The 25,979-nt window shown below is 42.2% G+C and overlaps 2 protein-coding genes across 2 annotated transcripts in view; one reads left to right on the top strand and one right to left on the bottom strand.

The window, feature by feature from the left end:
- MTBP (MDM2 binding protein) overlaps positions 1-6,845 on the top strand; it is a 30,875-nt gene extending 24,030 nt beyond the window's left edge. Inside the window, exons 20-22 of the mRNA XM_065628838.1 lie at positions 751-864; positions 3,529-3,594; positions 6,779-6,845. Coding sequence (XP_065484910.1) covers positions 751-864; positions 3,529-3,594; positions 6,779-6,814 — 216 coding nt within the window. The 3' untranslated portion in view covers positions 6,815-6,845. The remainder of the gene's footprint in view (positions 1-750; positions 865-3,528; positions 3,595-6,778) is intronic.
- A 4,656-nt stretch (positions 6,846-11,501) lies between these two features.
- Positions 11,502-25,979, bottom strand: part of SNTB1 (syntrophin beta 1) — a 115,356-nt gene continuing 100,878 nt past the window's right edge. Inside the window, exons 4-7 of the mRNA XM_065629815.1 lie at positions 25,050-25,189; positions 18,187-18,383; positions 15,526-15,716; positions 11,502-14,171 (exon numbers count right to left, since the gene is read on the bottom strand). Of these exons, the coding sequence (XP_065485887.1) occupies positions 14,079-14,171; positions 15,526-15,716; positions 18,187-18,383; positions 25,050-25,189 (621 nt within the window). The 3' untranslated portion in view covers positions 11,502-14,078. The remainder of the gene's footprint in view (positions 14,172-15,525; positions 15,717-18,186; positions 18,384-25,049; positions 25,190-25,979) is intronic.

Raw genomic sequence — 25,979 nt, forward strand, 5'->3', positions numbered from 1 at the left:
GAAGAACAGACTATTCTGGGAATAAAAAGATATTCCAGTAGTTGCACAAGTCCATTAGTTGAGATAACATTTAAATACTTTGATGCAGTAATGTTTAATTAATAGCAGTATATCTTAGGAATGCCACTTTTAAAATACAATACACAGAACTGTTTCTGGCTTGGTGATACTAATTTTAAATTAATCTCAGAGTATTAGAGAGGACACTGTGTGAATGTTGATGTCGTACTGTCAAAGGCAAGTTGGGATGACCCAAGTAAGCACAGTTTAAACATCTCTGATATAAAGAATGTCAGAGTAAATTTTCTAATCTGACTGTAGCATCTGATTTTTTAAATTTTTTTTATGTGGGTTTGTCAAGAGAATATCAACATAAAGAAAAGGAATATATATCTATCTATGTAATAGTATTTCGAAGAAGAGGAAACCCAAGCCATTATCAATTTTTTCCTGTGTTCCAAGCTCCATGTGAATATTCACTGATTTTTTTTTTTTTACATTGCTTTGACATGTAAGCATTTCCTTAATTTTTGAGATGGCAGAAATGGAAATAGATTGGTAAATAACTCTGCCCAAATTTGGTCAGTGGGTTGATGGCATTTGACCAATAGATTAAAGACAGAAGCAAGATCAAAAAAGATCATGGTTTTTAGTTTTATTTTTTTCCCTCCCCCTCCCCCTCCCCCTTCCCTTCCCTCTTCATGCCTATAGTTCAGATGAGCTTTTGAGTGTGTTTTTATTTTTTCCAAGATGCTGAAGGAGGTAGTTGCTAAGACTCTTCAAAAACATGGAATTGCAGAGGATCACAAGTGCTTTGCATCCTGCAGCCAGCGTCTATTTCAGATATCAAAATTCTACTTAAAGGTAACTAGAAGACACACTCTTACAGGTGTTTGTTCTTAGTTAAGTGAATCCATTTCAGAATAAAACTTGAGATGAATTGTGGGATATTCAGACTTGATTAGGCTAGTATTTCCTAGTGGTGTATTAGTCACTTGTAGAGTGTGTAGATAAACCTTTGGACTTGTTATCAAATGCAGAAGCTAGTTTTACAGTATATTTTGGTGTGTTTTTTTTTTTTTTTAATCTTATAAACCACTAGTCTTTTACATGAGATAACATGTTAAAGCAGTGATCTGTTAGGTAAGGTCATGCCTCTACTATATTGCTTCCTTACCTGTTGTAGCCACCTCCCAGCCGTAGCTGTGACAGCTCAGCTTCTCCCTTGTTCTAAGGCTCTTGGCTTACACAACTGACTCACAAATTCTAGTTCATACGATCACAGAATGGTTTGGGTTCAAAGGGACCTTAAAGATCATCTAGTTCCAACTCCTCCCCATGGGCAGGGACACCTTCCACTAGACCAGGTTGCTCAAAGCCCCAACCAACCTGGCCTGGAACACTCCCAGGGATGGGGCATCCACAGCTTCTCTGTGCAGCCTGTTCTGGTGCTGCACCACTATAATGGTGAAGAGTTTCTTATGTCTAAGCTATATGTCCCCTTTTTCAGTTTAAAGCCATTACCCCTTGTCCTATCACTACATGCCCTTGTAACAAGTCCCTCTCCAGCTTTCTTGGAGGTCCCCTTTAGGTACTGGAAGGCTGCTGTAAGGTCTTCCCAGAGCCTTCTGTTCTCCAGGCTGAACAACCCCGACTGTCTCAGCCTGTCCTCACAGGAGAGGTGCTCCAGCTTTCTGATCATCTTTGTGGCCTCCTCTGGACCCTCTCCAACAGGTCCTTCTTATGTTGGGGGCCCCAGAGCTGGATGCAGCACTGCAGGTGGGGTCTCATAAGAGCAGAGCAGAGGGCCAGAATCACCTCCCTCGACCTGTTGGTCACACTTCTTTTGATGCAGCCCAAGATACGGTTGGCTTTCTGGGATGCAGGAGCACACAGCTGGGTCATGTTGAGCTTCCTGTCAACCCACACCCCCAAGTCCTTCTCCTCAGGGCTGCTCTCAATCCATTCTCTGCCCAATCTGTATATTTGCTTGGAATTACCCTGAACCAGGTGTAGGGCTTTGCACTTGAACTTGTTGAACTTTATGAGGTTCACATGGACCCACCTCTCAAGCCTGTCAAGGTCCCTCTGGATGACATCCCTTCCCTCCAGTGTGTCAACTGCACTGCTCAGCTTGGTGTCATCGGCAAACTTGCTGAGGGCGCCCTTGATCTCACTGTCCACGTCGCTGACAGAGATGTTAAACAGCATCAGTCCCAGTACTGACCCTCGAGGGATGCCACACGTTCCCTGACGTGGTCACAGAAGTCTTTGTAAATGTATTGTGAATGTGCACAACTATTTAAGACGTACTGATGTGGCAGCACCATGGAGAATTGCATCAACCTCATTTTTAAGAGGAGATGAGAATTCTGTGCACAATACCCAGGAGACCTTGTGAGTCAGTGCTTGAGCCCATGTTATTTAGTCTGAGCGCGCAAAATCGAGTTAAATTACAGTACAGGGTGTTTAAAAGCTATTGCTCACATGCCGAGACGCTGTTTCTGTTCATTTGCAGGCGTTCAGCCTACCAGTGTTTGTGAACTAACTCAGTTTAGTCAACTTCAGTAAAGGTGATTTAAGCTAAATGAAGTTGCAATTGAAAAGGGCTGAATGTTTGCAAAGACAATTAGAACATCTTGCTGATGAGCACCAGCTTCTTAAATGATTAGAACACAGTTGCACAGTCATTCTGTAAGTGCTCCCAAAATCTCCCTGAAATATGCCCCGAAGGAAGAACTTCTGATGCAAAATCACAAAGATTTTGTGTAGGCGTGAGTGAGTAGGGCAAATCAGAGGGGTTCACGGTTCCTTTCCACATCGAAGAGCAGAAGGTGGAGCGCTGATTCAGAGGGAAGCGTAGCAGGATTTTGTTCTCCTGAACTGTCTTGCAGCCCCGAGTCTGTAGGAGTCTTTTGAATCCTTTTCTGTGCTGCGTGCTTCAGAATCCTGATACCATAGGTGTCATTCTCCTTTGGAGACAAGTAGCAAAAGAATTTTCTGAGTCTTTCTTTCTCTTTAGGCAAAGTTATGTGCTTGCCTTTTTTCAAGAGATTGGTTTATGTTGGGCTAATCGGACTGCAAAACAGACGAGACATTCTAGGTTTTTCCTTTCTTGCACTCATTTCCTTTCTCCATACCCTCTGTTCTTTGCTAGAACCCTGTATTGCAGCCTAAGCACACAGTTGATTTCTATCTCTATATAGAAATAAGATTTCAATCAAGACTGTAAGAACTTTGAATGACAAGATTTAAGAAAACAAAAATCTGGAAGTATATGGAAGGTTAGGAAAAGCATGGCTCAGTTGCACACTTGAGTGTACTGGGTTTGGGCTGCTGTAGGGGAAGCTGCAACCTCTTGGAATAGATTTAGATTATTTCTTTTTTTATAAAAAAAATCAAATCTTCTGTGGTTCTGAACAAGGTGATAAAAGGTAACACCCCCAGTGGTTTTTAGGGCTCTTATAATCCAAATTAGAGTGACCATATGAGTTTGCTAATTTCTGTGGCTTTGTGTTTCATATTTAGGATCTTAAAACTTCAAGAGGACTTCTTGATGAAATGAAGAAAACGGCAAATAACAGTGCTAAACAGGTAAGAACATTAGTTTTGTTCCTGTAACTACCCAAGGCTAAATGTAGCTGTGGCAGCTTGGCTGTAGGATGGTTTAGTCCACAGGTTTAAGAGATGAAGAGATGCATTTCTCTGGCTGTGGATCTCCTTTCACTCTCTGATCTCACAAAAACTTTCTCTCAATCGGTAGGCCCATGGCAAAATTTCTAGCTGCATATATTTGGGTTTTAGATGGTATTTTAGTTATAGCTGCCAGTATGATGTGCCACAGTGAGAAATGGAATTGGAAGTGATGAATGTTTCCACATCACTGGAAAAAAGAAAGGAGAGATGAGGCTTTTCTTCATTTGAGAGAAGCCTGGATCATTAGGGAATTATTTTTTCCTTGTGTTGAAGGAAATAATGTTTTTTTCAAAGGTTAGGAAGCAATAAAGGTATCTATAAAAGGCAATAAATTTCTTAAAAGAAGCAATGTAAATTGGTAATTTTAGGCTTGGGAATAACTGTGTGTACAAGGGATATTAGGTAAGCTTATTTGTGTGTAAGGTGGGACTTACGTGAACAGTAACACAGCAAATGACTGGAATAAATACTCCTGTCCTCTAGAAATTAAGTAACTTTTTGATTAAAATTCTGAAAGACATGCTGAAGTGACTCCATGATTTTAAATATATATATACATATATCTCATGCATATGTACAGTACAGTTTTCAAAATCATAAATTAGGTGGAAGTATTTGGACTGGGGTAGTTAAATAAGAAGACCCAAACTCTTAAAAAAAATGCTGCATTCCCAGATAATTTATTCTACAAGAGCAGTATTTATTGTATTCTGTTCTGTGTTCCCTTATGAATTGCTTCCTATAGAACATAAGGTTTCAAAAACTACATGGGTTGTGATGTTTGATGTTGAACTGGGATATTGTCCCGATACAGTTTCTTACCACCGGTTTTGTCTGCGCAGACCAGTTGGTAGTTTTATGTATGTTTGCTGTTGACAAGAGAGGCATTAAAATTGGGGATCTCCTAAGCTGGCCACCTCTCCTTGTGTTAGAGAATACTTTGAAACTACCTTATAAAATAAAAATATAATTACCCAGGACTCACAGAATCACAGAATGTTAGGGATTGGAAGGGACCTCGAAAGATCATCTAGTCCAATCCCCCTGCCGGAGCAGGAACACCCAGATGAGGTTACACAGGAAGGCGTCCAGGCGGGTTTGAATGTCTCCAGAGAAGGAGAATCCACAACCTCCCTGGGCAGCCTGTTCCAGTGTTCCGTCACCCCCACTGAGAAGAAGTTTCTTCTCAAATTTAAGTGGAACCTCTTGTGTTCCAGCTTGAACCCATTACCCCTTGTCTTACTGTTGGTTGTCACCAAGAAGAGCCTGGCTCCATTCTCGTGACACCCACCCTTTATATATTTATAAACATTGATGAGGTCACCCCTCAGTCTCCTCTTCTCCAAGCTAAAGAGCCCCAGTCCCTCAGCCTTTCCTCATAAGGGAGATGCTCCACTCCCTTCATCATCTTTGTGGCCCTGCGCTGGACTCTCTCCAGCAGTTCCCCGTCCTTCTTGAACTGAGGGGCCCAGAACTGGACACAATATTCCAGATGAGGTCTCACCAGGGCAGAGTAGAGGGGAAGGAGAACCTCTCTGGACCTACTAACCACCCCCCTTCTAATACACCCCAGGATGCCATTGGCCTTCTTGGCCACAAGGGCACAGTGCTGGCTCATGGTCATCCTGCTGTCCACCAGGACCCCCAGGTCCCTTTCCCCTACACTGCTCTCTAATAGGTCATTCCCCAACCTGTACTGGAACCTGGGGTTGTTCCTGCCCAGATGCAAGACTCTACATTTTCCCTTGTTATATTTCATGGACTAGTTATATTTCATGGATTTCATGTTATATTTCATGGATTTTCAGGACTAGTCAGTGGTCTGAACAATGACACTGTTTGGGAAACAGCAGTGCATAAATTATCCTTTATTCTTTCTTCTGTGCCTTTAGGAATTGTTTGTGCTGGAAGCGCTGGCTGTTTAGTGTGGTGTGTGCACCTTGTTGCTGGTACATGGGGAGAGTGGGGTGAGGTAGCCCAATTCAGGGGATCTAAAAATGCCTTTTTTTAACAAGGCATTCTGTACAGTTAAATACAATTCTTTTTGTGGTGAATGAAGTCAAATCCAGTTGGCGGCCGGTCACGAGTGGTGTTCCCCAGGGCTCAGTATTGGGGCCAGTTCTGTTTAGTCTCTTTATCAATGATCTGGACGAGGGTATTGAGTGCACCCTTAGTGACTCTGCAGATGACACCAAGTTGGGTGGGAGTGTTGATCTGCTGGAGGGTAGGAAGGCCATGCAGAGGGATCTGGACTGGCCGGATCACTGAGCTGAGGCCAATTGTATGAGGTTCAACAAGGCCAAGTGCCGGGTCCTGCACTTGGGTCACAACAACCCCAGGCAGCGCTACAGGCTCGGGGAAGAGTGGCTGGAAAGTGCCTGGGGGAAAAGGACCTGGGAATGTTGATTGACAGTGGCTGAACATGAGCCAGCAGTGTGCCAGGTGGCCAAAAAGGCCAATGGCATCCTGGCTTGTATCAGAAATACTGTGGCCAGCAGGACTAGGGAAGCGATCATCCCCCTGTACTGGGCACTGGTGAGGCCCCACCTTGAATCCTGTGTTCAGTTTTGGGCTCCTCACTACAGGAAAGACATTGAGGTGCTGGGGAGAGTTCAGAGAAGGGCAGCAAAGCTGGTGAGGGGTCTGGAGCACAAGTCTGATGAGGAGCGGCTGAGGGAACTGGGGCTGTTCAGCCTGGAGAAAAGGAGGCTGAGGGGAGACCTGATCGCTGTCTGCAACTGCCTGAAAGGAGGTTGTAGCGTGGAGGGGGCTGGTCTCTCCTCCCAAGTAGCAAGTGATAGGACAAGAGGAAATGGCCTCAAGTTGCACCGGGGCGGGGGCTAGATTGGATATTAGGAAAAACTTCTTCACGGAAAGTGTTGTCAGGCATTGGAACAGGCTGCCCAGGGAAGTGGTGGAGTCACCATCCCTGGAGGTGTTTAAAAGATGTATAGACGACGATCTTAGGGACACTACACAGGTGGTGATAAAGAAAGAATTTATAAAGTGTATGAGATATTCTTAAATTGCTTTCAAGAACTGGAGTTAAATAAATCATTTGTTTTCTCATTTATTTTCCCAGGTGATTGAATGGGTCTTAGAGAAGACTGGCAAGTAGAGGTACTGCATGGATGCTCTTCCCAGCTTCCCAGAAACTGCAGAGACAGAGCACTTCCGTTTGTAAGAAAAACATTACATGGCCTAACACATGCACAGACATATCTATATGCCGGAAGGACTTTAGTCAGTGTAATTATATGGACTCAATTCTCAAGCATCGTAGGATGTTTTGAAACTTTTTATACTGAAAGTTTTTATTCTTTTAAAAAATTCAAATGAAAGAAGGTTTTCTTTTTTATGCATATTTATTATGTTTCACTGTTAAAACCAGTATGGATGACTTGGTTTGATAAAGCTTTGTATGATTTTTAACCAGTATATTTGTTTTTAATGTGAATAAAAAACCCCACCAGATTTAATTTTAATAACAAAACTACTTTGTTTTACCTTTTTCTGTGAAGACCTCTGTTCTTTTTATTACTACTTGCTGTTGTATTAACAGCTATTTACAGTGTCGACCGTTGACGTTTTATAGAATAATTAAGAACAGTTCCTATTCTGCAGGTAAAAGCAGAGATAATTGTGACTCAAATTCTAATTATATGTTTATGTTGTAGTATAAGAGAAAAAAAGCGTCTCTTTTGAAAGTTGATGCAAAGTCCCATTAAAGAAAGGATCATTGTTCTACAAGCTGAATTTCCGGTATAATTTCAGATGTACTCTTTGTAACGCTCCTTAGAAACAAGTCATAACAAGAGTGTGGAGATTTCTTGTCATGGAGAAGGAGAAAATCAAATTGATGGCAGAAGTGGTTGTGAGAGCTGTGAAAGAGCTGCCATATTATGATGAAATGTAATGGAAAGAAGAATTTCTACCCGAGTTGCAAGGATAGTAAAATAATAAATTCAGCCTCAGTTTAAGTCTCAGGCATGTACGTGTCTTGTACTAGTGTAATTATTCAAGTTAGTATTATGTTGAGATGAGGAGTTCCTACCACAACAAATATATTTCACAGTGTAAGGATTTCCTATTCATCGTATAAACTAACATGATTAAAACTGATAGAGATGCAGTCTTATTGTTTGCTATAAGTCTCCTGGAGGGATAATTAGTTAAGCAACAAAATTCAATATAATGAAAAAGAAATTGAACTAAACCATGTGTAGGTTAGGCTTAATACTGTAAAATCTACTCATTCGCTAAAGAGCCTTCCTGATTTTGTGCCATTATTCTTTGCGTAGTTCTGTTCTGTGTAAAGCCAAGCCCTAAGGAGGTGGGGTTTTTTTTCTGTCTAACACGATCTTGCATTTAGCTCTTCTGTTCCTTTGTTCCGTTGTGCATTGTTCTCCTGAACTCTACAAGACCTTTTCTAGGTGGGTGTGCGCTTGTTTGAACTGCGAAGCTGTAGCTGCTTTACTGTGACAACGGGCTCTAGTGAGTACAACAGGTGCCTTGGAGCAGGATTACATTTGTCTGCTAAATGCCACATTCATAGCGTCCAGGTTAATAACTTAAAGGGTTTTACTCATTTAGTGAAATAGAAACACTGTGAAGGTAGATAATTAAATAATTGCTTAATGCGTGCATGCACAAAATTGCTCCAACATTTATTACTGTGTACATCTCGCACATCTTTCAATTCAAAGTAGAAATTTTTCTTCATGTAATTGTATGAATGCTCTTAGAGCCAAACAATTTAAAATACATAAACACTTAAACTTCTAATGTGTTAAAGACATTATTCAAGATATTAATCTTCCTTAACATCCAATATTGAATAAAGTCTCTACTTCCAAAGAGAGAGAGAAGCTTTAAGTTATAATTGCTGATCTTCAGCCCGAATGCTGATACTGCTGTCCAAATAATAAAGCGAGCCTCTGAAAGTTGCATTTCCTACTTAATTGGGGGGGGGGTTATATGCTCATAATTACAAATTAAAAAAAAGTATTTAAGGAATTATGCCTAAGTTGTAGCAAAAGTACAGAAACTCTACATTTCTTAAAATACTTGAGCCTGGCTGCCATGACCAAAGAAAATTCCTTTCAGGAAACTAATTAATACTCTTTAACTGGCCTTCTTGTTGGAAAACTATCTGCATGCATCTGTAGAAGGGCTTCTATAAAAAGGTGCTTTTAAAAAAACATAATTTTTTTATTTTCTCATCCCTCTGTTACCGCTCTATGGTGTCCATAGTGAGCCCTGGATACTGCGTATCTTACTTGATGAGCAAGTAGAGCCCAATGGTTATTGTTTTAATTAATTCTGTAGACTCAAAGAACGTGGAAATAATGAGCAGCAAAGCAATTAGGGAAGCATAAGGATTTTGATGTATCGTTTGTTTGCATGAATGCCAGTGCTGAACTAAATACAGTGCTGCCCATGTCTCATTTGCACTTTGTTATTATGTTGGGGTTTTTTAGGATAAGTGATAGCTAGTTTATTATCCTGGCTTAATAACACTGTCCCATTTGAGCTGTGATAATTGTCTTTGTGCAGGGTCTTGACCTACAACAAAGCATGCAAAATGATTTGACCGAACAGTGCTAAACCAAATTCTTACATCTGCCGTACTTCCAAAACCCCACACTAGGAGTTCCCGTAGCTCAGCTGCCGTGTTGTAACTGATGTGGTATAGATTGTAATGTCACTCTCTGCCTCTGAACCTCAAATTATTTTCTTTTTTGTGGCTGGTGAACCCAAAATCCAGTCTGCCCTCTGCATACTTTCCTTTTGCAAGTCAGGATATTAGTCATATTCACCGATATACATTTGTGGTCTACCCATAATCCATGTTATGTGCTTATACAAGTTTGGGGTAAGATAACACTGATGTAGTCGCAGTCACTTAGTGATTTGATTACTTTAATATTACAGCAATTGCGTGATGAATATCACTGGGCTACCACAGAACTTAACTTGGGTACAAATGCTTTTCCAACTTCACAGGATCTCCAGTTCTCCCTTGGAAGTTGTTTTGTAATGCCTCTAATTATTTAGACAAGCACAGAAATTCTGATGAAGGAAACAAACTGAAAAGCTAATCCTATGTGGAAAAAGCAGTCAATACATTCACAAGAGATTTTAGTCTTAGTTACTTAAATATTTAATGTTTTTCCCCTCATGGTTTTAAGTTAAACTTTTGCCCTGGTTAATCTTGGTGTTCACTTACATCAAGCAGGATGAGAGTTTCTTGAAATTTTGCTAGTATATTATTAATATCTACTCTGTGAAATCATAAAGTCACCATCAAATTCAAAAGTTTCCATTTTAAATACAATTCCCAATTACTTTATAATAATAGTATATATAGTAATAGTGTGTGTATATATAAGTATGTATACACTATATACTATAGTAATACTGTGTGTATATATGTATAGTAAGTAGCCCTAGTAAACAGCTAGTGTTAAACCTGCCAGTTTGACTCATGAAAAATAAGATAAACTTACAAATCAATGATAGCATAACAATCTGCAGTGTGTTTGTTTAGGCTCCGATCCTGTTTCTACTGAAACTAAAGCAGCTCCAATTAACTTTTAAACAGAAATCTCTTTCGCAGACAGAAATCAGATCAACCTCTGCTTCAAATCAGCTGCGCTGCCGAAGGGGAAGAGCTGGACAGAGCGAGCTCCAGGCCTGTGGGAACCAGGAATACTTACCTGCCGCAGAAAGAGAAAACGCTCATTTCATTAACTGGCAAGGACCAATTCTAATGATGTTTGTGGTAGTGATTTATTTGGTCATGCATAAAGAGTTGTGTTCTGATTTATAAAGTATTATACCTTAAGAGAGATGCTACTTTTACTTAAAGAGCAGGACTCTTAGGGAACACCAGTGTGCTGCCCTGAACACAATCAGATCACCTTTATATTTTTTTAACAAACACCTTATATCATGTTTCCAGTAACATATATGCCCCAATATGTATCCAAGTCTTTCTAACAGAGAAGCTGCTACACAGACTTTATGATCAGACTGTTCAATGTACAGTCAGGATTTTCTGAAAAGAGCAAAACTCTAGAATAACCCTTTTTAGGATTTCCAGGAGGCCGGTCTGCCATAGCTCAGGTAAGACTGAAAGAAGAGATTTAAAAATCCACAGTTAGCTTTTCTGTTTGGGCTGCTAAGTTAGGAATTAAAGGAGAAGAAAAACATCCTTTTTTCCATAACTGTTCATAACAACTAAGCAAAGCACATGTTGGCTTCACTCCTTGAATGCAGAAGCTTGAGCAGAAGTTTCTGTTCTGTTGGTTTTGGTGGTTGGTGGGGTGGGTTGGTTTTTGGGGGGGGGGGGGGGGCAGGAAGGGTGTTTGGTTTTTTGTTTTTTTCAATAACTTCCATTAACTGCCCGGTTAAATAGAAGCAACACAGAAAGCACTGTACCTTCAGCGGGTGAATCGGAACCACCTTGCCTAGAACATCCCTGTGGCCTTTCAGTAAATGCCAACAGCAAAAAAAAAAAATGCTGTGTGAGTTTGCTTTCAGCCTGTCATCAACAGCGCCACTGTCACACGAACACCGAGCTTCCTTGAGAGAAAGCACCAATGCGCCATTGACAGATCATTTATGTATTTTTGTTGTTGTTTACGAATTTTTAGAAGTTGTTCTGTCAATACGATGAATAGTTCGCTCAAGTAACTGAATTCTTATAGAATGAGATTTCAAATGTAGTTTCCCCAGCCCAAACCAAGGTGCAGCCTTTGAAACAGCTTGTTTGGGTAAAAAGTAAGCTCACCTCACAAAAATCCAATAAATGACTTTATTAAATATATTCTTTTCCTCTAAAATATAAATATTCACTACACTCTTATAAATGTGGAGTAGGTCCATATTTCATTTGTCTATCCCATCCAAATATGAATCAGTCTGAAATCTGAAAATGAAGAAATAGCATCTGTAATTATTTTTTTCTATAAATATATATAATATGAATTTTCTTTGCAAACTGTTATTCACTTATACTTCATATAGTACTGAGCACCTTAGATTACATATTGTGTCATTTAATTGTTGGCACTGATATAGGAATTTATAATATTTACAATGCACATACATGTTAAGTATAACATTCCAGTGATTTGTAAGTGTTAAAGGAAGAAGGAAATAGTGCAGTACAGTTTACTTATGTATTTAACCTACCCCACAGTACGCAAGTTTTCACTTTAACCTCTGGAACTTTTGTAGGAGCCTGCATCCAGATTTTTACGTTATGCTTTGGAACAGCAATAAAAGTGTCCTGAATCGCTTTTTGGAAACCTCACACAATGTTGTACTTGGTGATGTGATGCGAGTTCATACTTAAAGACCCCGTCCCAAAGTGTACCGACTGCTCTCGGCTTCTCAGAAGACGTTCTCCTAGAAGCTTCCAAGCCAAAGGAGACCCAGACAACTGCCAAAGAAAGTTATCTGAATGGCAGCGGCCGCTAAATGGGAAAATGCCCCTTTGGAAATTGTTGGTAAGTTATGTAACGTGTGAATTCACAAATGGAATCAATTTTTAAGTGCAAGTACCATGACAGTAAAACCCAAGTTCGTGAGCTAGGTGAATCCCCTCCCAAACTTGCTTGTGACTGGTGGGAGATGCTGGATTTGGCTGTTGTTCCTCAATGATTATTTTCAGTATTTGTGAATTCAGCCCATCATCTTAATTTTTTATTGAGTTTCAATGATTAAGATATCTATGAAAAACACCACAAACTAATTCCTGCACTGTGAATAAACAGCATCACTTATGCATAACACTCAAGATTTAACTTAAAATCAACATGGAACCAAACTGTGTTTTTAATTTTCCTCTTTGCCGGTCAAGTGCCATTCAGTTGAAACTTGTGTGCTTTCTCAAGAATAAAAGTGTTGCAGTATGACAAGCAAACTTCTACAACCTTTGGATTTATTACTTCCTGTACAATTCCTGACCTTCAAAGTATAAATTTAGGGCAAAACTCTAAAAGCAAACAAAAATTGACCCCTATATGAAGTTCTGTTTACAAAATAAGAGCAATGTAAGTGCCGTTCCTGTTCTGCTTTGTTGTGTTCCCACCCAACCACACTAAGCCAGCTGAGTTGTTGAGGTGCAAGTTGCGTGTGTGATCTCTGAGGATGAAGGTCACCGGTCCTGCCTGCCGCCCGCTTCGTGCCCAGCCTCACAAGGCTGAAACTCAGAGATTCGCATGTTTTGACTGCAAAGAGTAAGTTGTGGTGCAAAACAGGAACTAGTAAGTTATGGGTACGGAGGTGAACGTCTTAAGTTTCACCAGCAAGGAATAAATAGACTTGCCAAGTCATGCTCATAGGAGCTGTTCCCTCCATATTAAGGCTTTTCTGGCAGTGCCGCTCGTGTTCCTGCCCCGGTGCGTTTCCTCACCATCATGGAGCTGCTTGAATAGCCTTTCTGATCTAATCTAGAAAACTCCCAAAAAGTCAAGTCTTCCTCCTTTCTTACATTTGTTGTTTTATCCAGATCACATAACCAGCCTCAGCAGAGCTAAGGGGATGACACAGTTGGGGTGGGAGGACAGGAGGCTCAGCACAGCTTCCTGTTGGAAAACTCTGTGGAAATGTGCTGGCAGAACCTTAAGTCATGCTTCAACATGGATTCAGGCAACTTGAGGACGTTTCTACCTATGCCCCGCTGGCACCCGGCTCTCAATACATCGCTGTTGTGTTAGGTCCATCACTAGGAATGTACACAAGATGTCATTATCATTTAATTTGAAGGCGCCCCCAAGCAGGGACCCTCCAGCTGTTCACTGACCACCTCTGTATTGCTTTAGAGGATCCTCCTCAAAGGTGCACGTTTGCCTGCTCTGCTGGGTATTGAAGCAACAAGTTCTGATGTTGCCCCAAAAGAAAAATCTTTTGTAAGTGGTGCACAGGTTAGCACAGAAAAATATATTTTACTTTTGGGTGGTGGGACAATCTTGTTTGGAGAACTTCTATTCAAAGAGCCTTGAGCTGGCATCACAATCAACACCCACTCTTGTCTGCTTAGCCCTTTACTTATTCTATATAAACGATTACATTGAAATAGGCACAATTTATGATTCTGAAACATTTACGCATATGGTGCTACACGCTTTTACTGTCTGATATGGGATTTTAAAATCCCATTATTTACAAAGAAATCCACTGTTTCCTTGTCATGCCACCTCTTTAGCTGATCAAAATGAAACCTGGGCCTTGGAAGACTGCAGAAATGACCAAGGCTCAGTCCTGAACCCCAAGCTGGTGTGTGCTGCTGGCTGGTACGGTTGTTGCTGTCGACTGTACTTCAGATTAGCATGGTCGCTCTGTCTTCCTGTGAAGAAACAGATGTATTCCGCTTATGCCACCAAGCCAAGTCTCGTAATCTTTGCCGACAGGAAGGAATGAATGATGAACACAATTGGTTTTGGACAGGAATGAAGGTCCAGTTGCTGAAAGTACAGAAGGAAATCAAGTTGAGAAAGATTAGACTAGATTACAGCTCAAATAAGCAATCATTAACAGCTGCCTGGTATTTCCAACAGACTTCTATTAATAACAACCCTTTATTACAACATATTGTTTCTTCTTTGCATACAGCTGCAAATATTTAGCTTACTAAAAGTAAATAATAAGCATCTTGAGACCAGATGAGATCTTGGTGCCTCTGGCCTTGCATCCACCTGGGTGAGCCCCAGCAAACGGAGTCAGATGCTGCAAGCAGGCTTCCAACAGCTTCCACCTCTCCATCTTTTCAGGCTGTTTCTGCCCAGGGATGGTGGTGGGACTGCTGTGTCCCACACCCACTGCAGCTGCTGTTGGTCCCAGCTGAAGCCGGGATACTGCACCTGCAGGTGATGCTGCGCGGCTGATCCTCCCTCTGCTCACACAGCCGGCGGGGAGACAGAACGGGGACTTTTTTTTTCCATAGTTATGGTTCAGATGATCTCACCACATGCTTACGAAGCACAAAAGGCTTGTCAATGCAGACAGCAGCTTCAGTGCTAGGTTCACCTCAAAATAAACCAGATTTTCCCTTTCCACCAGTCATGCATCAGCTTTACTGAGAGCTAGTAACAAATTCGTTTCTGAAAGCCTGACAATAAGCAGTTCACAGAATATATGTTATCAAAGGTGATGTGAAGAATTAAGCACCCACTGTACTCAGACACTGCTGAAAAAATTTGGCAGGAAAGACCATGTTTACATGCATAATTTATGGTATCTAAACTGCTCATAGGAATAAGCACCTTATTTTTAGGCATTGTGACAGCTACCTTAAAGGCCTAAGCAGACAGTTTGCGCTACATCTGTAGTCTTCAACTTTTTTCAGCAACTAGATATTCAAAAATGTCTGAAACAGCTTGTCGTCATAACATGAAGTCCCTATGTGTATGTTTGAATTAATAACACCTCATTCTTAAGTTCTTCTACCCCCAATCATTTAAAAAGTGAGACGGATATGTATAAAAATTCTAAATTCTGGCTATGCAGTGAACAATTTGTTTTTAAATATAAGTTAACCTTTGTCCCTCTGTGTGGTTTTACCATTTTCTCTCTCTTTTTAGTTTATCTTGTTCTAAAGCCAGATAGTCATGCTGTACTAGAAAGCATAGTGTCTAAATACTGGTACTGGAACCTGGTGCTGCCCAGCTGTGAATAGAATAGAAAATAGAATATTTCAGTTGGAAGGGACCTGCAATGGTCATCTAGTCAAACTTCCCTTAGTGCTTCTCCACTCCCCACAGGCTGAAGGACCCCTGAAGAGATGGCAACGTACATCTCCCTGCTAAATGCAGTACTTACAATTTCTCCATCCTTTCCTCCAAAGTCTAAACAAAGCATCCTTATCCCATCATCTGAGGACATTTTCAGTTTTTCATAAGGATATTGTGCAATTGTCTTAGAGAAGGCACCATCTTGCGGTTCAGTTGTAAGAGAGAATCCATGTTCGTAATGGATGGTCAAACGACACTCCTGGCTTTTATACGTGCAAGCTGAAGAAGGAAAGAAAATTTAGTCTGTAGCGTTCTTAAAAGCAACAGATTCCATTTGTCTGCAGATATCTGCATCTCATATTTTGTCTCAACAGTACCTTGTGGAAACCAACCTATCCTAAAACTGGGCTAATCATGCTCTTAACTGTAAACCTGCAGATTTGGAAAGACAACAGAAATCACTCTGTTATGCAAGGTCCAAGTAAGGTTTGTTAGTTATGGTGTAAACACACAGACTAAAATTGTGCTTGGTGGTAACAAAACTGATGTCAGTCCTTTCAGTTATTCACTGCGTTTTTCATGTTGCAGTGTACATCTATATGCTGACACAAAACCAATCTACGGATGTTTAAGAAGGCTTAGGCCAAACCTTGACAAAGTCACAGCTACTCTTCTTACGTCTAACAGACATAGCCAAAATCAATAAACACGGCACACAATGCACATCAAAATCACAAGCTGTAAAGGGTTTCCCTGAAGTATTTTGACAAAGATACCCTTGGGTCCTCATGAGTGTCATGGTAATTGAAAAAGGGCCCAGATAATTGTATATAACTGCTACTGCAGCAGAAAGTCTGTGTCTTCCCCTCAGCTCAGAAACATAGGCCATGATCCGAATTTAAAAACTTGAGAGTTTAGGTGTTCACATCCTGAATTTTCTTTTCCACCACTTTCCTGTGAACAATTCAGCCAAGAGGTTAACCCAGAAGCACCGCCATAAAGGAAGGGGCTGATGCCCGCCTTGTTTTGAAAAGCCAGGCATCCACATCACTGGGCTGAGGAGATGGACATGGTCTCCTGGTGGTTCCCACTCAACACCCTGGTTGGTTTCCACATTGGAGGTCTTCACAAGGCAGCCCAAGCTCCCTGTGAGGCCCAGGCCCTGGCGGCCTTTGGGCAGGTGTCCCCGTGCTCAGCAGCACGTGGCTGCACACAACAGCCTCACAAAATTGGAGCTGCCCTTTGTCATGGAGGAGATTCGTGCTTTGGCCCTTGCTCTCACATTTTTAGGCTAAAAGTGGAGATAATGTTCAGCTTTGACAGCCCTGTCAACTGGTGAGCCAGCAGGCGAATGGCTCCCAAATCCTGGGGGGTCTCAAGAGAAGGGTGCAGCCTCACAGCCCCAGATCCACCCCAGGCTAGCAGCTACCTGGCCGAACAGGCTGTCGCTTCAGAGCATCTGCAGCTGATTACTCTTATTGCAGCTGATTTTGCATGTTGTGCTGGTTTGACTGAAAATGAGTTAATTTTCTTCATGCAGTTAGAAACCTTCCTTTTTCATAGCTGCCATGGTCATTTTCTGGACTTAGTTTGAGAACAAGAGACAACACCCCAGCACAGTGTTAATGTTTTTAATTGCTCTGGTCTGAGAGCCAAGGATGTTCCGAGCGCTCTGCCCACAGGTGTGAGGCATCAAGGAAGGGGGGCACGGATGGGGCAGAGCTTGACCGACACCCAGAATGATCAATAAGAGTGTTCCATCCCACTCGTGTTGTGCTTCACATTTAAGGGGAATCAGGATCTCCTGGTCTCTCTCACTCTTGGGTGCTTTCTCTCTCTCTCACGCGTTCTTCTTCGTTTTTGTCAGAGCCGAGGGAGTTTGGTTTGGGACTTTCATTAGTTCAGCTGTTTTGCAGAGTCCTCTGAGCCTTTCTGCCTTTTTTCCTTTTTTTCTCTCTTTGTGACTGGCTGTTTGGGACCAGATGGCTGCTTCCTGGGACTGGCTGCTTGGTGTGGTTGGAGTTAGTGAGTTGAGTATCTTTTATTTTATATTCTATTTCTATTTTATATATATCTTTACTAGTAGTGTATTAGTATTTGGTTATTTTATTAAACTGTGTTTATCTCAATGCAAGTTTCTCCCTTCCCTTTTGATTCTCTCCCCTCTTGGAGGAGTGAGGACGGCTGTGAGTGAGCAGCTATTGTAGTTGTATTGCTAGCTTGGGTTAAACCACAACACATGTATAGAAGTGCTGAAAGTGACACTTTGATGTTCAGGGAGGGAAATTACTTGCTGTCAAAATGTACCTTTGGACTGTTTTGTGGTTTGTTTTTTTGTTTGTTTGTGTTTTGTTTTTTCACTCTTCTCAATCATACAGAGCTGGGTGAATAAATGACCAATTGGCACTTGTGAATGTGCTGGTCCTCCTCTGCCTCTTCCCTCTGCAGGAAAACCTCCCTGTGGGTTTCTGGACAAACCTCTGTTGATCACGCCTCCATGACATGCAGCCCTGCATGGCTGACTTGTGTCTGAAACAACACGCCAGAACAAGACCAGAAGTCAAAATAACAGTGACTGTGTCACACGCAGCTACCACACCACCTGGGACTGGCTCAGAAACCAAGAGGACGATGTTTTAAACACACAGAAGCCTAAATATGCACATTTTTTTAAGATTAATCACCTCTAGCAGAAGGAGCCTGAGCTACCCATGAGTGTCCCAACGTGTGGAGACACAGTGTTACTCACATGTGGTGATTTCCGTGATGAGCTCCGCAGAATTGTGGCAGCCCTGCACTATGCTCCTCGTCCACAGTGAGAGGTCTCGGCTGGTCTCCGTCCTGAACAGATGGGTTTCGATCCCTTGCCTTGTACCAGTACGGGTTGCAAAAGACAAATCCATCCCAGACTGCGGTGAGCCTTTTCCTGGGCCAGAATGGACCAACCTGCAGGTGGATTTGAAAGTGCATCAGTGGATTGTAATGCTGACACAACGCACTGTGCCAAATCCCTACCTGAGCACAGCTCTGCTCCGTATGTTCCTAAAAACACAGAGTTGGGAGCACGCAAACTTGTATCTCTTCTGTATTTGGACCTAAAGTGACTCCTAGTGACACTTAGAAGAGTGAAGGTCCAAGACAGTGAGTACAGAAGCAGCCATATGTGCCGGTGATGATGGGGACATCCCCAAAACTCCTGATGGATTGTAGAAAACATCCCTGTGGATGAGAAACTGACAGAAATCACTGACTGGTCTGTGATGATGGGATTTGGTCCACAGATACAAGTGCTCGCTCAGACAAGGCAGCTGAATCTGACTTTCACTGTCAGGCTGCAGTTATCATAAAGCTTAAACACCTGCACACAAACAAAAATAAATGCAGGCAGATGAAGTTCTGCAGGCAGATAAAGTTCTGTAAAATATATGGATGCCAGAGTATTGTTTTGTGCATATTTTTCCCATAAGGAACCTGTAAAATGCAAAATGCTGCAGCTATTTGAAATCTGAAATTCTCTCGCTTTTTGCTGCAATTTTATTTTTGCCTGGCATCAACAGCTGACCTCCCGTGAACAGAAAAGCTTTTTTCATCTGGGCAAACACTAATCACAGGGAATATTTTTGAGTAAGAAAATCAACTCCTCATAACATTTAATTCTTCTTTAAGACTCTCCTTTTGGTTTTGTTTGGTTTTGTTTTTTTCCTGCAGAAGTGTGGACACCGGATACAGAATTCGCTCAGGTACATGGCACTGATTCATCTGAAAAGAATCATCCTGAGGAGTTCATCAGTTTTTGAGACCCAGGCACTGATCCTCAGAGGGAGTCAAAATGAAACCAGAGAAATTCTTCAGAAAAGCTTATTTCTGTCTTGTGTCTTCTGTTTCCCTTTCTATGGGCAAACCATATACTTCATATGAGACTATAAAGTATGTAGCGTGGTAGTAGAACACTTGTGCTGAAGGATAAAACATTAGATTATACCAATCATCTACTGAATGCTAATTCACTCTCAAATTATTGTTTTGCATCTGGAAGAATAGTTGTCTGTTAGCTGACACTGTAGAAGTATGCCATCAAACAGAGATGTTTTAATTGGAAAAAAAAAAAAAAGAAAAAAAGGCAGAAAGGGAAGAAAAAGCCCAATTCTAGCTTTTCAGTTATTGAAATACTAACTGTAGGGCAGGGGTGTCAAACTCATTTTCACCAGGCAGGGGCACATCAGCCTCATGGTTGCCTTCAAAGGGCCAAATGCAATTTTAGGACTATATAAATTTATATTTCTATATTTCCCAAATCCCCTAGCGGTCTGTGCTGACATTTGGGATGTACATTGTGCCAAACAGACGCACTCCTCTTTCATACCCCACTAGAACGTTTGCAAGATGTGTTCACGCTCAGGTTCATGGTAACTTCCTTTGGATTTGGAACATCAGCCTTGATTTAATGGTCCCAGGAGGCAAGGGGCAGAGTATCCCGGGCAGAGCTGCCCTGCCCTGTGTCTGGACAGGAAAGCTTTTTCCTGAGAGGGACCACTACCCTCCCCAAAAGCTTTTTGGCCTCCAGAAGGGCTGTGTTAATGCCCTGCTCATCTTTGATACTCAAGGTCTCCTAACTGCACCCTGGGCAGATTTTGCAGCTGAGGAATCAGTGGCAAACAAACAGCCCAAAAACTTTTATTCACTTTTGTTTGGTGTGAGGAGGTGCAAACTGTGAGGGGAAGCTTCATCTTGATAATTAAGGCAGGAGACCAGGAACTGAAATCTCGGTGATTGCTGCTGCTGCCTGTCCCCGGCGGGTCACCCAGGCACAGGCAGGGACGTCGCTCTGATGCTGCCTTCTGCTAGCGGGGGCCTGCGGGGAAGCAGCCTGGAAAATCACATCCAGTTTGTCATTAAAAATAAAACTATCCCATCTTCTCCTTGGGTCATCCCTTCTCTTTTATACAGTGCTCATCAGCTGTGCTAAAAAGTATTTTCTAATACTTATGATACTGAATATGTGACAGACAGATGGTTCAAATGTTTTATTTCCTTTCAAATCCACTTCACTCTACATCTTCATGCTTTCTCAATAGCACTGGCATTTTACGTTTTTCAGTGTATGGATAGAATGAAGACGTATTTTACAAATTAAAGTATGTGGACACATCCAACATGAACATTGTTTCTTGCTTGCCTTCTCATTCACATTATACCCTCATCATTAAAAAGTGAGTTTTGCTATTTGAAAATCGTATTTAAAAATACCACTCCAGACCATGCTTTGGAAAATCATGCAGTTAAACATAAACTAGACAAATACACAGGGGAACATCTGATAGTGTTTAAGTACCAGCTGTCAGCACTGATGTATTTGGGTACAAGTCAAAGGATTCCTAACCTTTAATAAAGTTGCAGTCACACAAGCTATTTCATTTACATAAAATACGGTTTAACCTAAAGACCACAAAAAAACACCTTAAAAGGCAAAAGAATAGTCTTAGAAACTTCACAGAAGGCTTCCCCTCACCCCCACCTCCCGTCGCTCTGCCCACAGCAGAGGGGGTGTGTGTGGTGCATGCTGCACCCCAGACCCGAAAAGGCCCCCCAGACCTCTGGTACTATTCACCCACAGTCCCTGAAGGTTACTGGGCTCCGTGGAGATTTCTGAGATATCTGGGAGTGCACAGGAGCCCGAGGATTCTTGCCTGGAGCAGCTGGAGCCGCAAGAGGGCAGGAGGAGGTCGGTCACGATCCAGGCAGTTTGCACAGCGCGTAGAGAGCAGGTAGCGGCTGTGAAACACAACTCTTGGCATGCCCCAGGGAGCCACGGAAACGCTTCTAATCTTCTCTAATTTCTCCCTTGTCTCCTGATGGTTTGGGAACCTTTTTGGTGTTATTCTTTGCAAACGTGATATCAAGCTAAGTGCGGTCTAACGTGAAGTGCTGGTGCTGGGTGAGACTCACTGGGACCTGCTTCTCATCCTAACGCTATGAAAAGAGTTTCAATGATTTGCTACAACAGCAAAATCTAATGGTCTCTTCAAAACCAGCAAAACCAGCACTGACATTCAAAGCAAATGTCCAGCTGTTCATTTGAGATTTATCTCAGAAGAGGCTGTGATACAAGTGCATCAACAGTCATGTGGCTCTGCCCAGTAGAAAGCCACGATCATCTGACCTTTCGTATCTTCAAGCTGCTCCTTACCCCTGAATTAACATTTGAAACCTGCTCTGGAAAGGCTGTACTCTTTGGAACCCACACACAGGCCCTCATTCATCTGAGCTCCGCATGGAGGGAGCCACGACCACCCTTGCTGCCCCAGGAAGATGAGCGGAGAACTTGCACATCACCTCATACACCTTTCCTGAGGTGCTCAGGGACCCCTGTGCTACCCACCTGCCCTTCTCTCCACTTGCCCAAATGCCTTCTCCAACTTTCCATGGCATTAAATATCAAACTGCTTTAATACTTTCTGGTTACAGACCTCAGCTTCGCACAAAAGCTACTTACCTTATCTTTGAGTCCAACATGGGATGCTTTTTTTTTTTTTTTCCGCCTCATATCGCTACGATAGAGAATGCATTTTGATTGCAAACATTCAAGATGTAATTACTTAAGCCCTATTCCCATGCTAGAGGGAGGCACTATTATTCAGGCATAAGGAAACACTGAAACAGATTATGACAAAAAGGTCCTTGGAGTCAGGGCTACAAGCCAACTGCCGTGCCTCCCAGTGCAGAGGTTTAAAAGAACAACTTAAATCTCCCGATCTCAGTTTTATTTGAGCCATTACTTATATTCTGCACAAAGCTGGGAAAGACCGACTGGAAAATATGTTGAGGTGCTAACAGCATCCATAGGTTAAAGGCAAACTTATCGACAAACAGGGCATGTTGAAATTCTGCTGTTAGAATACTATAAGAAGGTTGTAATCCTTCTACTACTTCCCAATTTTCTCTGCTCATTATGTCTTGGGTAGATTAAGCATGAGTCTGTACAGTGTCTGGCACTGAGGTTTTCCAGTTTCAGCAGCTTTTCAAATATGCATTAGCTAAGCAAAAATGTTTTCCCAAGGACTCATAAAAATCTGAAAGATGGGAGCAGCCAAGATTACAACATGTGGTCTGCAAACTTTCCAGGTGAAAAGTTCTAAATTGCACTGATCGATGCACGGAGGGGATTAAAAAAACCCATCATGAGGAGGGTAATCACTGACTGAGCATGAACACAGCAGTCAATACCAACAGCAAACCCCATGTAATTTTTTGGTATAACTGTACTCAGTGTGACAGATCATAAAAGCAGAATCCTGCAGGGTTTTCATCAAAATAATCCAAAACAGTAGGTGTAATGATTTTGGGAATCTGTCAATTTATGTAATCTGCTCACCTTGGGGATTCATGTGTTTATACGTATTTATCGGATTGCGACTCCGTTCTGAATGTCAAGATTGGTGTATCTGCTGTCTTTTTACCCGAGTGTTAAATTCACAGTGACACTAGTAAGAAATCACAGAGATGGGGCTGGAATGGTTCTCAGGAGGTCACCTGGCTCATCTCCCTTCCCAGGGCAGGGCTAACTGTGCTGACACACTCCTGAGTGTCACCTGTCCTTCAGAGTCCCCAGAGATGAGGATCAGACACCTTTCCTAGAGAATCTAATCCAGTACCTCACCCACACACCAAGTTTTCCCCAGGACCTTCCCAGAACCTCCCCTGCCACAAATGCAGCCAACTATATCCTGTTGTATCCAGCAGGGACCTGGAGAATATGCTCTCCTGTCCTCCTCATGTCCCATCTTCATACTTGAAAACTATTGACATGTTTTCCATGGACTCTTCTAGATTAAACAACTAAATTTTCTGGAGTATTCCTCTGCTGATAGTGTTTTCTAGGTCTTACATTTGCATTGCTTTCTTCTAGATCTTCCACAGTTAACTGGTATCTTTTTAGAAGTGCAATGACTCACATGAAGTTTATGTATCACTTGAGGCTTTACTAACACTCTGTAGTTAGGTATGATTACTACATCTGCCCAACATGCAACACTTGGCTGTAACCCAAGACGACTTTCTTTATTTTCCCCTCTCAAAAACATAACACCGTAGATTTAAGCAATTTCGCCACATTGCCCAGATGCTTCCTGGCAAGCCAGTCTGCTATCAAATCTAACTCCTGAGAAAAAGTATCAGAGCACCAATGTCCTCCAAGATGAGGACTTAGATTGTTTTATCTGGAAAATCGGCGATCACTGATGATGGGGGCTGGTGATGCCCACCAAAGGGCTGTTTTGACACATGACAAGGTGTGGGCCAGAAGGAGTGGGATGCGCTGCAGGATCTCCAGTCACTATAAGGAGGAGGACTTAGGTCCATGCACAATGACACCCCAAAGCTGTGGGGAGGAGATGTACCAGCTCCTGCTGGGGAGCTCACTATCCACAAACTCTAAGGCTTAGTGACATACCAGGACCCAGCCTCCAGCTCCAACACCTTATCCAGTTTTTGTTGGGAATTGTCACCCAGAATTGTGAACCTTCACCGCCACAACATGCAGCAGGCTGCAAAGCTTGGGGCTCTTTCCTCATGTTATGGTAACACAGGGTAAGTCAGACACCAGCTTCCCAGGAAGTCTGAAAGCTCCATCATGGGTAGGTAGACTGGGACAAAGCAACCATCAGTGTAATCCTCCCAGTGCAATTTTATTTTTTTACAATATAGTGATTTAGCAGCAAAATCTCAGTTCATTTGAGGAGACAACTAGGAGACCAAGAACAAAAATTAACTAATGAGTGTGCAGTAGAAGAGCCACTGCTTTTGGCCATGTGCTACCAGCCCTTCTGAATGAGAACTCATTGAAAATGGTATAATAGAGGCCTGTAGCAAGGCCAAAACAATGGAACAGCAGCTCTTTCTCAAGCCCTTTGACCATACTGGCAGAGAAATGTGATTAAGATTCACATCAAGAAGCACAGTTAGTTTCTACTGCGTAAAGACAACCATGGGAAAGCTCTCTCTGAATTAGTGTTGATGGGTACTTTCAAAATAATGCGGATGGTTACTTCCAACCTAGATTCAAGAATGTGACTTCCAAGATCACAATTTTAAGCTAGAAAAGCCAGTATTTTTTTTCCTGGAGCAGGAACACAAGCTGTGCTGAAATTAAGTATTTCCATCACACGTGGAAGCCCCCAAGAGCCCCAAACCGGTGAGGCAGAACTGCTGCACTAGCACATCCAACTCAGGGCAACTATTTCATGTTTTACAGCCTGGAGGAGTGACTGGAAATCTGAGTGCTCCTGCCAAGCCCTCAGGTCTTCACACTGAGATAAAAATGCCAGGAGATCAAGCTCTTGGCTTTTTTCAACACTCCTGCCTCTGGATCTGGGCCAAATCACCACGTCCATAATCCTTCTGGTGCATTTCTGGCCATCAGCCTCCACCAGGACTTTAAATGGTGGAGAAGCAAGGAGTTGAGCTGAGCACATCAGCCCATTGAAGAAGAACCTGCTTCTCAAACCACAACATTTCAAGCGTGATATACAGCTGTGCACCAGCTATACCTGTTCCTGCCTGACTCAGCTGTTTCCACCGCTCTTTGAAGCAGTCATAATAAAAAAGCACAGGTACCTGGTGGCTAGCAGGGGGTAGGTGTGCAGAGGGCTGAACCAAGCTTCCTTCATCCGTGGCATGCTCTCATATATTAAGAGGTCTTTCTCCGTCAAGACCACTAACACTGGCTTCCAGTGCTTCTCGTTGTCTCCTGGCACCTGCAAAAAAGAGCAAAACCTCAGTGAAACAAGAGACAAAGCTACCATTGTGCAAAGCCTGATGATATAGACACATCGAGGCCTGGGTAAGATGATGAACAAAAAATAGTTTTACATTGTCGTTTTGACATCTTCCACCTGAATTCATACCCAGCAGAAATGGAGTAACATGCAAGGACATCTGCTGCCTTTCCAGCTTTCCTTGCAGCCTTCCCGTACTACAGGCTACTCTGTAAGTACAGTCGTGGAAGAACACAGAGACAGGGCTGGCTGTTATTTAGCTGTGGTATGCATGAAAGGACCATAAATGTATATTTATAATGCGCACCATTCACGTGTACCTCACACATTAACCTGAGTGCTGGACTCTGCTGCTGCTGTTTCTATTTTCAGAAATGAAAAAAGCTGCGACATCATCGCTATTAAAGAAGAGTGTCAGGTAGTAAAAAATAGTAGTTTGGGAGCAGATGCTTTTTTCCTCAGCAGTTCATGGTTTATTGCTTCTGCTTCCTTCATACCATTCTTCCAGTTTTACAAGTGTCAATTTATAAAGAGATCCAACTTAAACATAGGGTTGATCTGAAGTATTAATTCAGTGATGGATCTGCATGAGCATTTGAAACTCGGAGACAATGTCTAAAGACTGGGGCATCAGAATGCTTTACTGGCTGCAGAATCCAGATGTGGAATCATACTTTACAGGTTAGACATATGGTAGTCCACAAATAACATTATAGGGACCAAGTACAGATCCTGGTTTTTCCTTACTCTACTCTGGCAGCATGGAGGT

This window comes from Caloenas nicobarica, chromosome 2, assembly GCF_036013445.1.
Source record: "Caloenas nicobarica isolate bCalNic1 chromosome 2, bCalNic1.hap1, whole genome shotgun sequence".
In the NCBI taxonomy this organism is placed as follows: domain Eukaryota; kingdom Metazoa; phylum Chordata; class Aves; order Columbiformes; family Columbidae; genus Caloenas; species Caloenas nicobarica.